The following is a 14,402-nucleotide window of genomic DNA, read 5'->3' on the forward strand; positions in this document are numbered from 1 at the left end:
GAGGGGTGTGGCTGCCAACCAGTGTTTGGATGCTAATTGTAGAGAACCCTAAATTGCCTCTGTGGAATGGAGATCTGTTTGTCAGGTATTTCTGTGTTGAATTAGGTCAGTTCATTTTTATTCAACAGTGTACGGATTGAGTGCCATTTTTCTTACGTATTTACTTATTGACACTATAGTCATTTTTAACCATTCTGACTGTGTTTTGTGAATTGTTACATTTATCGCTGTTCATAAGTTGTGAGCTGTCTGGGCACATTCTTGTGGAAAAGTGGCATACAAATGAATGGGTGCTGCAGCTGATTTTTTTCTATTATGGCTTCCTGGGTGTTTCCCAGCAGGGTTTTGGATTTCCCTGTTTCAATACTTTCTTCCTTCTATCGTCGTCATTATCATGATGCTGTCATTGTACATGGTGATGTACTTACCCCAGAGACAGATCTGTGCCCCAAGGCATTACAAGCTAAATGTCATGCCAATGCCATGCTCCTGGCGCATGAGGAATCAATAGCACAGGCAGGGAAAGGCACTATAAAGCTATTTCTCTTTGGTTCACAGGTCGGAAGTTTGACTTGAGGGTGTATGTCCTAGTAATGTCGGTGAGTGAGCAAGCTTGCACGCCCCCCACCCCACCCTGGTCAATGTGATGGCTAGCTGGGAGGGCCTTGCCTCTCATCACCAGTTTCCTTTTCTCTCAGTACATCCCACTCAAAGCTTGGCTGTACCGAGATGGCTTTGCTCGCTTCTCCAATACACGCTTCACTCTGAATACCATCGATGACCATTGTATCCTGACCTGGATGCCGCCCTTCCCACAGGCTGCTTCAGAATGGAATGTATTGTGCCAGTGGCTGGAGTGAGGGAAAGCAGGAAGCCCGTGGGCTTAGGGCAGGAAGCCAGCTGTGCCGACTGCAGGGCCCCTGAGTGCAGACCTGGCCAGACAGCAAAGGGAAGCCTTCCCCAGCCTGGTGCTCTCCAGAGGTGTTGCAGTCCAGCACAGCCACTGCTCATCAGGGATGGGGAACCTACGGCCCTCAATACGTTGTTGGACTCCCAACTCCCATCAGCCCCAGCCAGGACAGCCAGTGGTCTGGGATGATGGGAACTGCAGTCTGACTGCAGAGAGCTTTGGCCATTGGGCGGTAGAGAAATGAAATGAATAAATAAACATCTGAAAGGCTACCATCCCTGCTGTACGGGACGCCAGTTGTGTCACTGCCTGGGGAGCTGCCATGTCCCGAGTCAGGCCGCTGGTCCATCTGGCTTGGTATTGCCTCTGCTACACTGACAGACAGTAGCTCTCTGGGGTTTCATGCAGGCCCTCGCTGGAGATGCCAGGGACTGAACATGGCATGCCACGTGGCACCATGTGGCACCTTTGGCATGCCATGTGGCACCTGTGCTTTGCCACTGAGCTACAACCGTGGCTAAATAGCTGGGGGGGGGGGCAGGGGCAGGACCATGAGGGAAGGGGAATTAACAGTTCCAACAAGAATTGTTCCCTGCTCCACCCCAACCCACCATTTGGGTCAGAAGGGAAGCTCCCATTGCCACCAACAGGAGCTTCCTTTCTGCAGCAAGTAGCAGCTTCGGGACAGGTGATTTTTGACAGGACCATGGCAAGAAGGGAGGAAGCTTTAGCAAAAATCCTCCCTGTGCACTGCTGCAGTCCCATTCCTGTTGCCCCCTCTGCCTCACTACTTAATAAAAAGAGACCCACAACTTTCAGTGAGGCAGTTAACATCATGTATAGCTTGGCCCCTTGGGCCTTTTCACTCATGATGCAGGATAAGCCCAGATTTGCCACTAGAAGGACCCTGAGACCCAGAGAGCCTCAGCCAAACGTGGCTTCCTAAACATTGTATGTGTCAGGTGCACCTATTTGCAAATATAAGTTTGTCCCTGTTTGTTGTTTGCATTTGACATTGCCAAGTGTACAAAACATCTTCGGCATATACCTACAATAACAGTATGTGTGAATCCAGGCCTTGATCAGCCCTCTAGCTCCCAACTGGGCGGCCTTGAAGGGCAGGAAGTCCACCTCAGAGGACTCTAACAACACCTTCAGCTTTAAATCTCAGCTGTCTGACATTCATGGCAAGATGCATGGTTCTCTGGGTTGTGTCCAGGTGTCCAACTAGGTGGGTGGGAGGATAAATGAACTGGAAGCTGGAACTAAATGAGACTGTTTTAGGAGCCAGGTTCATCTTTCAGAAGCTGAGAGCATCCCTGTCCATGTATACAGTCCTTACCTCCTTCATGCCAGATGTTCACCTAACAAATGTAGCAGTGCAGAAGACGGCCCCTGACTATGATCCCGAGAAGGTGAGCAATGTTCCATTTATTTCTCTTCCAAGATTTGTATGCTGCTGCATAATGTAACATTCTGTGGGTGGCTTACAGTAGGCAAAACAAATACATAAAATCAAAAGCAGTATAAATACTGCAACAAAAACAAAACCTACAGCAATCCCACAATCAAACCACATATTTCAAAAACGAGAAGTGACTCAGGAAGCTGGCAGCTCAAACTTATCCAGGGGTGTTTTGAATGTGAGAGACCATGGTTCAAACACTTGCTCATTATTTGTGTGGCTGCAATAGCAGCAACAACAAGACCAGTGACTTGGGATGAAAGAGACATGTAACCAGTGGAGGCTGGTGGCTCCGATGCCAGTGGGGTGGTGAATCTGCTCCAGGTTTTAGTCAGAACTCTAAAGGAGCTCTCCAAGGTGCTTTGCATGTAACATTTTAACATTTTGCATGTAACATTTTAACAAGGTGCTTTGCATGTAACATTGTAACATTGGCTTACCTCCTATGACAGCAGCTCCCAACCTGGTGCCCCCTAGATGTGTTGGACTCACAGCAGATTCTGCACCTGTGAGTCCAGCTTCATCCTGACTTCACAACTTGCCCAGCACATATATATACTAGCGAGTCAAATGCTACTTTAGCCTCCAGTCTTGCTCCTCCTCCCAATGTCAGGAGGGTCATCCATCTTTTTTGTAAAAGTGGCAAATGCACATTTCAAGTGGCACATTAATTTTTATCTTCCACCTCATTTTTTTAAGATGTCACAGACATTTTAAAACCATTACAAAACCAATCTGGGCATTGGAAGTGGGAGGAAAGTGCATACGGGATATCATAGATTGATTTACCTTGGATTAATCATGGCCCATGAGTTGATTAACTCATGGGCAATGACCATGCTGGCTGGGAATTATGGGAGTTGTAGTCCAACACATCTAGGGGGCACCAGGTTGGGAACTGCTGTCATAGGAGGTAAGCCAACGTGTACTATTCACAGCCAGGTTTTCCCCATTCTAAATGACGCTGGTGCAGAATGAGTTTTTTGAAGAGTTCACTTCAGGAGGAATAAAGGTAGATTTCGACTGAGCATGGCAACAGCACTTCAAGACTGCCCCCCACCATTACCTCCATGTGCTCATCTATAGCCAGAAGAGCTGGGGATTCCCATCTGGAGGGACCAAGTAGGAGTTTTAAGTCCACCAGCATCAGGAAACCCTTGACCTTTTGTGTAACCCCTACCAGGCTTTCCTTCTTCCAGATCCCGTGAAGTACCAGTTCCCCTCTACTCAGCACTGGTTAGGCCTCATCTGGAGTACTGTGTCCAGTTCTGGGTACCTAACGTTACGAAGGATGCAGACAAGCTGGAGAGGGTTCAGAGAAGGGCAACAAATATGATCAGGGGACTGGAAACAAAGCCCTATGAAGAGAGACTGAAAGAACTGGGCCTATTTAGCCTTGAGAAGAGAAGACTGAGGGGAGATAGGATAGCATTCTTCAAGTACTTGAAAGGCTGTCACAGAGAGGAAGGCCAGGATCTCTTCTCCATCATCCCAGAGTGCAGGACACGAAATAATGGGCTCAAGTGACAGGAAGCCAGATTCCAGATGAACATCAGGAAAAACTTCCTGACTGTTAGAGCAATACGACAATGGAACCAACTACCTAGGGAGGCAGTGGGTTCTCCCACACTGGAGGCGTTCAAGATGAGGCTGGACAGCCATCTGTCAGGGATGCTCTGACTTGGATTCCTGCATTGAGCAGGGGGTTGGACTCGATGGCCTTGTAGGCCCCTTCCAACCCTACTATTCTATGATTCTTCAGAACTCCCTTGCTTAGTCACCCTTCTCTGCTATGGCTCTGATTACATCTCTGTTTCTCTCTGCACTGGCTTCCTAGAATTCCCTGTGTCAGTTTCCAACTCCTAGTACTTTTAAAGCCCTCCATCTCTCTTCTGGCTTTTTATCTCCTCCTATTCCTCTTTGCACCTCATCTGCATACAGATTCTTGTACTAGGGGAGTGGCAACATTGATGTATGCCTTGTTTGACCCTGCTCCTTACAGCTGGCATATGCATGCCTATATTCCTGGGGGAGCATGGGATGGAGCCCCTGGCTGGGGGCAGCCATGCTTCTCCCACAAGAATCAGTCCTCAGTCTCTCTCCTTCACACAAGCTCAATGGCCATCAGCCCTGTTTTTCTCTGCCTTCTTCCACCTCTGGGCCCTTTGTCATACTACTCAGTATGCTGGGAAGACTCTTCCTTTCCATTCAGTGAGCCATGTACCTCTCCTGCAAGAAAACATCTTCTGAATCATCCTGTCCTCACCTGACTTGTGTATATACAACCCTCACACCCCCACCCTACCCCATGCTACCCATTTGTCCATCTGCATCCTGCTGTGTCTTGTCAGTCTAATCTTCACTGTAATACTTTGGGGGGCAGGGATTGCACTAGTACTTTGTTCCATACAGTGCCTAACACGCTTGACATTATAGTAGTACTCTCAGTTGCTGGCCCACCACAAAAACAGAAACAGCCTTGTGATGAAAATTCAGTTCCAACCCTGCAAAAACCTAGATGGCCAGCCAGGCCTATATATGCAGCATCTGCAGCAGTTCGTGGTTGTTTGGGTCACCCTTCATCCATAGGGATCAGTGCGATGTACATGGGCGATATTCCATTTTAGTCTCACAGTAATCATGTGAGGTAGATTAGGCTGAGACACAATACCCTAGGGAGCTGCTTGGCTGAATGGGGATTTGAGCCCAGGTCTCCCCAGTCCAAGAACAACATTCTACCCACTATAGTACACTATTCTGGCTGTCTTTGTTGGCAGGGCTGCAAGTGGATGATCCAGCAGTTCCGCCTATACCTGACAGCCAAGCATGGAGCAGAAGATGTGGAGATCCTCTTTTCTGAGATGGACAACATTTTCATCAAGAGCCTGCAGAGTGTCCAGAAAGTGATCATCAGTGACAAGCACTGCTTTGAGCTCTATGGTTACGATATCCTGATTGACCAGGACCTCAAACCGTAAGGATGGGGACGGCGGGGTGGGTGGGGGGAAGGTTGTGAATTCTGTAGTCCAAATTCTGTAGTCCAACATTGGCTTATGGGCAGGGCAGGTTGGCAGGAACTGGGATGGTGACCACAGACAATTTGAGGAAAGTAGGGGAAAGATTGCAGAGTTATGAGAATACGTTCCTCCAGAAGTTCTGAATAAAGTATTCACAGATACCCACAGCCGATCCTCAGGATGCATTGCCGTCGCTGTTCCCACCACCACACAAAATACAATGATCCTTGCTGCGATTATGAGTGTGTGCACTTCCACCCTCCTTTGAGTAGGACAGGCTGCAAGACTCTGTTTGTGTTATTTACTCCTGGGTAGTGCTACCACCATCCACCATTAATACTTTAGTCTGAACACATGGAGAATTCTTACTTGTGGTATGCACTTGTGGAAAGAATAGTCCTCCTTACAGGCTTCCTTTAAACGGGGGTTGGGCAACTTGTAGCCCTCTAGGTGTTTTGGCCTACAACTCCCATCAGCCCTAGCCAGCACAGCCACACATTGCCTAGCCCTTGTTGAAACATTCCTTAAAAGCTTTTCCACGTGAGAAAAATGGCTAAGGCGGTGCAGGTAAGACCAATTCGGAGCCTAGACAAGGAGACTTAATCAGCTCCAGAGGTCCAAAGATACAGATTTATTTAACTTCCAAGTAAGAGAGTGAAAGAAATATGAAATTTCATCAACAAAACAATAAAAATAGGTTTTCTAACTAGTTCTGACACTCGATATTGTCTAAAGGTACTTTCAGTAATTCACGTATGAAAGCGAAGCATCTCTCTTCAGCTCACCTGCAAACCACAGGGCTTATCCCCCTGGCAATTTATGGATGGCGACTAAGGAGGAGACACAACAGGCATTGGGAAAACTCAATTCTTTTGATCTCTGAAGATTCAAGAAGGGGGCTGGGAGAGGAAAGGGGAACCCAGCACTTCAAGTGGAGAATAAGCCTTCCTTGGGATACCTGTGGTTCCTTACATAGGCAGAGGAACTGGTCATAACAGCCCAGCAAAGCTGGCCCATAGGTATAAATGGGAACCATCTCCTTTGGCTTTCTTGGGAGACTGGATCACCTAAAGGAGCAAAATCTTCAGATGGAGTTATGCAAAGTGAAGCCTACATGTTGGGTTGCCATTGAGACTGGGGACACAGGAGACTTTGGGCAGACATGAGGGAACGTAGGAGAGAAACGGTTTGGGCCTTGGGTTTGTTACAGCTGTTGTGATGCTGATGGGCAGAAGCAGATATATGACCAACACGAGCTAAAGTTCGCGACTGCAGGCATGGAGATAATCTTGTTTTACATTGAAGCAGGCCAATCATCTGTCTTGTCTAGCCCACTATTATCTGCTTTGATAGGCAGGAGCTCTCCAAGGTCTCAAGCCAGGTTCTTTCCTAGCCCTGCTGACTAAGGTCCTTATCTGAAGATACCAGGGATTGAACCTGGGACCTTCCCCAAACAAAGCCTGTGCTCTGCCATCCAGTTGCAGTGCCTCCCTACACATAGGACAAACCGCTGACAGCCTTTAAAACTGCTGCATATACATACTCTCTACCACAGAAAATGCTGCAATCTCCAGGGGTTCCACCCAGTAGTGGGAAGGCAGAGGTCTTCTCAATCTAGGAAGCATCAAAGACCAAACCAAAGATGGCTAGAAATGCTGCCACTGGCTATGAGAGAGCGAGTGAGCATGCACAACATTTCCCACATTCAGCTTCTTGAGACTTCACTTGGATAGCAAGCTTTTCAGGCACATGGAGCTCTGTACAGTGATCCAACCAGGGCTGGATCTTGGGGCCAAAGTCCAGGGCCCCAAAATGCCCTGGAATTACCACCCAGAGAGTGGCAGGGCATCAGGGCAGCAAAAGCAAACTCCATTTTATTCCTGTAGACAGGATGGTATTATGATTTAAGTGAGTTGAAAATACAAAACTGCACAGCTCAGAGAATTGTGGGGGGGGGGGGGGTTCCAATCAAGGTTGGCAAACCGTTTTGTTTTTGTTGTTTTAACGTATCAGGCATGCAGAAGTAGTTGTAAAGCATGGAGTGGTAGCTGGGGGCAAAGAGAAATGTGAGTGGTGTGGTTCACAGCTGAAGTGATGCCCATGGCCATGCAAAGGCGGTCCCCATGAGACCATTAGGCCGAGGGTCTAGGATGACCCTGCTGCATCACTGGCTCTGGAACACCTCAAGAAGCCACCTGAAGAACAGTTGCTGTCACCCACCACAAAGGCAGCCGGTGCTGAAATGTGTCAGCATCAAAGAGAGGAATGAGAAACGTCCCTTCAGATGCTTCAGTAAAAAGAGCTGCGTTCACACCGACACAGAACTGAACCGGGGCCACACAATGAACAGGATAACTAAAGAAGGGGCACATAATGAAAGGAGGACTTTGAGCATATCTTTGCTATACCCTTCCAGCGCAATCCTACATGCGCCTTACTTCTGAGCAGACGTGTATAGGATTGAGTTCCGTGGGGCGTGTATAGGATTGAGTTCCGTAGGGCATACTCCCAGGTAAAGTGGGTGTAGGGTTGCAGCCTAAGGCTTTATTTAAATGTGTTGCTGCCCTCTCCCCTCCCTGGGAAAAGAGTAAATTGTACAGCTGTGGAGAATAGGGCTCTTCAAAGGAATTCTCAGCTCTATCACCAGGGGCCCTTTGGGATGTGCCATGAGAATTACACCGGTTGAAACCTTGTGTTTGTAGGGGTAATTGCCGGTCATGGAGAGAGCTAAATGTTATGTGCTTCTTGCCAATGAATTGTATTATCCAAAGTGAGAGAAACTGGAAGACAAGGGGAGAAATGATCTGCAAGTTAGAGATGTGCCTTATCATGCCTCCTTGCATGTCAGCCACATTTTTTTTCCTTGACAGGGACATCTGGCACAATCAAACTGAAATCTGCCGTGCTCCTTTGAGCATTGCCCTTTTGGTCTCACTCTTTTGCACTCTTCCCCCCCCCCCAGTGTTGTGGCTCAATTAGCACCCTTAGTGGCTTGTCAGCATTGCTCTTGTGCCTCCACTACTGCTCTGGGGACAGCTTTATTTAAAAGGAGCCAATAAGCCAGACGCCAAGCAGCCCCAGTCTGGAGCAGCCAGGCCCTAGCTCTGCATTCTTGTCTGCTGTGCTCAGAGCTACACGGAGCAGGCTGAGACAACTTGCGTAGTCTGAGTCACAAATCCAGGCACCTTGTCATGTAACTGTAGTCCAGCTGCTTGATTTATTTATTGGTTCTTTCTCAGAGTGTCTCTGGGCAGAAATCTGTATCTATACATATTCCAGGCAGTTCCTGATATTCTGTCACCCTCTGCGTGACTGAGAAACAGAACCCAGAGCACAGCTATTGAGCCAGGGTATGGCTTGGCTGTCACTGTTGCTCATTGAGTTACATGGGACGAAGCGTTCATGATAACACAGGAACAGAAGAAGAGCCATGCTGGGTCAGAACAATGGCCTCTGTAGTCCACCATTCTGTTCCCAAAGTTGTCACCCAGATGCCCATGGGAAGCCCACAAGCAGGACATGACTGCCACACCCCCCTCCCGCCCATGTTCCCCAGCAACTGATGTACATAAGCACACTGTCTCTGAACCTGAGGTAACGTATTGCCATCAGGACTAGTAGCCATTGGTAGCCTTCTCCTCCATGAATTTGTCCAATCCCCTTTTAAAGCCAACTGAGTTGGTGGCCATCACTAAATCTTGTGGGAACAAATTCTGCAGTTTAATTATGTGCTATTTGAAGACGTCCTTCCTCTTATTCTGGATCTCCCACCAATCATCTTTATTTGACAACCACATTATAAGGGAGAAAAACCTTTCCTTGTCCACTTCCTCCAAACCATGCATAATTGTATTCACCTGTATCATGTCCCCCCCCCCCCCGCCGCCGCCCCTTTCCTAAGCTAAAAAGACCAAAACGTTGTAACCTTTCCTCATTGAGGAGTTGCTCCAGTCCCTTGGTCATTTCGGTTGCCTTTTCTGCATCTTTTCCAGCTTTACAATATTTTTTCTGAGGTATAGTGAGTGACACAGCGCTCCAAGTGTGGTCACACCATAGATTTCTATGAGGACCTTATGATACTGGCAGTTTTATTTTCAGTTTTTTTCCCAATGATGCCCCAAATGGAATTTGCCTTTTTCACAGCAGCCACACTCTGGCTTGATATATTTTCATTGAACTATCCACCACAACCCCAAGATTTCTTTCTTAGTCAGTCACAAACAGGTCAGACACCATCACCACATAGTTATGATTTTATGCCCCAATAGGCATCACTTTACAGCCGCTTACATTGAACCACATTTGCCATTTTAATGCCCATTTTAATTCCTCTGCCATTTTAATTCCTCTGCTTTACCCTCTGATTTCAAGAACAGAGGGAAGGAGGTGGGAGTAAAAGATGGACAAGTCCAGAATGGCAGGGAGCAAAAGTTCAAGTCTTTTTGCCTCTTGAGCTCAACAGGCTTTTAGTGTGTGTATCATGCTGCAGCGTGACCAAGAAAGAGAATCCAGGGAAGGATGATGAAGATTAGACTGGGCTGCATTCTTAGTGGCTCCATTCAGCTCTGTGGGATAATTGTTGGGAGAGGGCAAAACTTGCTGACACCAAGGAACTAATCGCACTACGGGTACAACCCAGTTATGTCCCCAAATACACCCCTTTCCTCCCCTCTGAGTGAGTGGACACCATTCACTACTATGATAAAAAGAGGAACATGTGAGGACACCATGTTGAAGAGGGTCTGGCCTGGGTGAAGTGGGCTTATGCCACATGCACGACTCAACCTGCTTCAGACAACCGTGCCTACACAGTAAGGATGGGTTATGAGCTCAGGAGGCTGCCTCACCCTGTGCCAACTCTGCATGGATCCACTCTTGCAAAGAGCAACACCAAGTCCCATAGGCAGCTGGTTGGCCACTGTGTGAACAGAACGCTAGACTAGATGGACCTTTGGTCTGATCCAGCTTCAGGGCTCTTCAAATCTGCCTTCTCAGCAATAGGCTTATTAAGCAGATGGACAGCGTAGCTCCTTCCAGCCTCTGATATTCTGCTCTGCCTTCCCTTGGCAGGTGGCTGCTAGAGGTTAACGCTTCCCCCTCCCTTACTGCTAGCAGCCAGGAAGACTACGAACTCAAGACCCGTCTCCTGGAGGACACACTGAATATAGTGGACATGGAGGGCAGGTGAGCAGAACACATTGGGCAGCCATTCTGGGGGGGGGGGCACAATTTGTGCTTTCCATTTTGTTTAGACCTATTAACATTTCCCATCTGCCTTTCCCGTTATTCCATGAGGTGCAGCAGGAGTCTGCTGATGAGAATAAGTAGGCAACATGCGCAAGGCATGTAAGCGAGCTCTGCTTAGGGCTCCCACTTCACAGTTTTCTTGTGTGCTCTAAGGCCCGTATACAGAAAATTAGGCCCAGAGCTCAAGATCAAGAGAGGCGTTTTACACCGTTCTGCTCCCGTTTTTATCCTCTTCCCACAGGGGATGATGATCCAATCCTCCTGGGATGAGCATGATGGGGCTTGCCCCTCTCTAACATTCCCAACCTCCTGTTTGGGATGACTTCTTCCTGGCCTTCTCCTGAAGCCAAATTTATGTTCCTGAACCACTCCCTCTAAAGGACTCATGGCTAGTAGCATTCTAGGAAGGCAATATATGCAACCAAATCTTCTCAGGCAAGTCCTGGATCAATAAACATAGGAACATGGGAAGCTGCCTTATACTGGGTCAGACCATTGCCCATTTAGTCCAGTATTGTCACCACTGACTGGCAGCGGCTCTCCAGGGTTTCAGGCAGGATTCTTTCCTCCTGAAGCCTGGGATTGAACCTGGGACTTTCTGCATAACAAGCACATGCTCTGTCACACTGAGCTATGGCCCCTCCCAGATGGACCAATCTGTTTCAGAGTGATCCTCTCTGAGAAGCAGTTTTCTGCATTCTCAGCTGTGCACTGAACAGAAAGCGTAGGAAGCCAACAGAAATGATACATACTACGTGCATTACAACAGTTGCAATACTACAGCCACATTGACTGCACCCCATTCTGGTTCCTGTATTCCCCAATATGGATGGGAAGAAGGGTGGAGTCTAAAAGCACTAAATCCATGTCCGTCCTCCCAGCCAACAATCTTGACATGCCCTTGGATGGAATTCAGGGTCATGGATTGGAGAGGAAGGAAATCCATCCAGCAGGCCAAGGGGGGAGATGTGCAGCAAGCAGCACAAACAAGGCATGGAAGGGCAGGACGGACAGAGCGAGCTCAGCTTTGGAGCCCTCCTGGCTGCTAAGGCCGTGGCATCACACATGGAACACTTACAGGATGGAAAGTGTTTTCATATTTTAGTCTAGCTACAGAATTTGGCCCTTTGAGCAACCAATTCTCAACTTGGGACATAACGCAGATTACCCATAGTGGAGCCATCAGGTACTGCCTTTGTTCCTGCAGGTTGACGGGGAAAGAGAAGCGTGTTGGGGGCTTTGATCTTATATGGAATGACGGTCCTGTCAGCAGAGGAGATGGGAATCTGGATACACCAATGAACGGCTTTGTGGCAAACACACATCTAGGTATTCAGCTGGATGGCCGTTGGGAGGCATTGACAGGACTCTTGTCAGGGTGGAGTGCCGGAACATGCTAGAGGTTGCAGCTCTTCTGTTTTCCCCCCTAGACATCTGAAACGAGGCATGCAAACTCCCCATCATTGGATAGTGGTGGGCATAGGTCTTGACAAGCTATTCAGGAGACTTGTTTCTGAATCAACCTTGCTGTCCTAAGCGAGTGCCCCTGATTCAGTCAGTATTGTTGAAAGATGAGAGTGATATGATCATAAGATTTTTTTAAAACTGCATTTGTATAGCTCTTCTAAACCATCACACACGCCTCAACCTCTCCATCCATTTCACTTGGAAAATACCTAAAAGGCACATAATAAACATAGCACAATTTTGTGGTCCATTCTTGGCTTGATGCTGAATGGAAGAGACTTGGCTCTCTTGCCCCACCTCTACTTCCATCAAGCTCTGTGCCTATCACAGACTGTCAGGTAGCACTAAGGGGTGAGAGGTGCCTCCAGGGTTTCCTCTGGGTGTACTTTCAAACCAACTGAAGCACAGCTCAGTTAGAGCAGCCGATTATCTACTTACTCTACGGAGGGGACAAGTCACACATAATGCCTTGTTATCTCTTTCATTCCAGGCTACAACAATGACAGGAAGAAACAGCTGAAGCAGCTTTTCAAGTCTTTTCAGACACTGCAGAAAGTTTAACACTCAGCCACAGTGTTGCTGGAGAGAAATGGTCAAAGGTCAGGTGCATACAGGCTCCTCCTTTGTTGCACAGCTAAACTGAGACTGTCTCAGCATGTGGCTGCTGGGATTTCCCATACTACCAGGGCTTTGGGATCATCCTTGTGAAAAAGATTCCTGTTCCCACCAGGCAGGCCAAAGACAGGCCCAGAATGGCTTTTAACCTGGACATGTTGCAAGGTTAGGTCCCTTGCACAACGTCAGTGCTCTGGCAAGGAGCTTATCAGTGACTCACCAGGACAGGCTCAAGCAGTACTTAACTCTAACTGCACCAAAAGAGAGAGGCTGGGGGGGGCAATACAATTTTTGCTCTGCCAACTGGTGACTGCAAAGCAGCTGCCAACATCCACATTGAAAGCTGGACAGTGATGCAGCCCACCGGTAGACACTCCTGCCTACCACCTCATTCAAATACATTGCAAGAAGCATAAATAAAAGTTAATGTAGTACTGCTGTGAATCCAGAAAACTGCTCCTTTGGTTCATGATTAGAGAATGATGTCAAGGCATCAGGGTGGGAAGAGACGAGAGAACCTGGCCTGCCTGCTGGTCCTAAAGAAATGTGCTCTTTATGCACATGTATGGCTGTAGCATTAGGGAGGATGTTGAAACAAAACACATTAAATGCACGTATCTAGGCCAAGACCTCCACTTTATAGTAAGCTAGAGATTAATGGATTTTACTACTTGGGGATGTCTTGTAACAAAGCACAAGGCTTCAATGGATGGCTCTGCTCAAATACAATTTAAAGGTTGAACAGATAAGCCTGAACAGAGTCTTGCACATACAGAATGAATTCCCCACCATTCTGAACAAAGAAGCTAAACTAATAGTTTTAAGATTTGTGGCAGACACAGTACAAAGATGATGGCACCAAGAATACGACTGGCACCTTGCGGGTGGAACTGGGGTGAAGACCCGTCTAGCAGGATGGGCTGATCTGCATCCATGCCCCTCTGCTTTCCCTGATAACAATGGTTTCACCACATCCTGGGCTGCCATTCTGGGGTCAGTAGTTCCGAGTTTCTCCGCATCCTGGTTCAGTGGTCACTTCGAAAGTTTCAGGACATAGAAAGGCTAGAGCCCCAAGAGCAGCCGCCACACAACCTACCCGAGGGCTTCCCTAGGCCAAAGTGGCCACCTGAGTCTGCCCATGCAGGTCACAGGGTTGCACTGGCCCCCTTTGACCTCAGCCAGTCACACCTGTGGCAGCTGCCCCCTAGTGCCAACCTAAGCTACTACAGCAGCTTCTGCTTTTCCCAGGGGAGCTGGTGCATTCCTGAGGCCGAGAGATTTGGCTCCTGTTGCCGCGAGGGGCGCGGGGCTTGCATGTATTACAGCAGCTGTTCTCAACAACTCATGTGATTTCATCATCAGAAAAGTAGGTAACACGCCTGGAGAGCGTGCCAGGATTGTACATGAAATAAATACAATGTGGATGGGAATGGACTGAGGAGAGAGGCAGGACCACAGCAGGTTTTAAGGAAGCGCGTTGAAGAAGCGTCCAGGCCAGGATGCAAATGGTTTCAAGCTAACTCTTCTGTAATACCTCGTTAAACCTAAGCCCCCGAAGGGAGCGCCGCCCCCCCCCCCCCCAAAAGTGGCGCAGCTGGTTGATGCGGCCGCTCACAGGCTGACACTGGGAGTGGGAAAGTGCGCCACCTACTGGCGGAAATAAGGGACAAGCGGAAAGACG

The 14,402-nt window shown here is 48.2% G+C and overlaps 1 protein-coding gene across 4 annotated transcripts in view; it reads left to right on the forward strand.

Annotated features, from left to right (window-relative positions):
- TTLL9 (tubulin tyrosine ligase like 9) overlaps positions 1-13,461 on the forward strand; it is a 40,985-nt gene extending 27,524 nt beyond the window's left edge. For 2 of the 4 annotated variants that reach the window (XM_084854544.1, XM_084854545.1), the window contains exons 8-14: positions 559-599; positions 699-786; positions 2,267-2,325; positions 5,153-5,349; positions 10,463-10,576; positions 11,847-11,968; positions 12,597-13,461. In XM_084854544.1, the coding sequence (XP_084710670.1) occupies positions 559-599; positions 699-786; positions 2,267-2,325; positions 5,153-5,349; positions 10,463-10,576; positions 11,847-11,968; positions 12,597-12,667 (692 nt within the window). In that variant the 3' untranslated portion in view covers positions 12,668-13,461. The remainder of the gene's footprint in view (positions 1-558; positions 600-698; positions 787-2,266; positions 2,326-5,152; positions 5,350-10,462; positions 10,577-11,846; positions 11,969-12,596) is intronic. The other 2 variants (XM_084854547.1, XM_084854546.1) reach the window with 2 other exon arrangements.
- Positions 13,462-14,402: the final 941 nt, after the last annotated feature.

This window comes from Heloderma suspectum, chromosome 4, assembly GCF_057233095.1.
Source record: "Heloderma suspectum isolate Gila_16-S chromosome 4, 16-S_ref, whole genome shotgun sequence".
NCBI lineage: Eukaryota > Metazoa > Chordata > Lepidosauria > Squamata > Helodermatidae > Heloderma > Heloderma suspectum.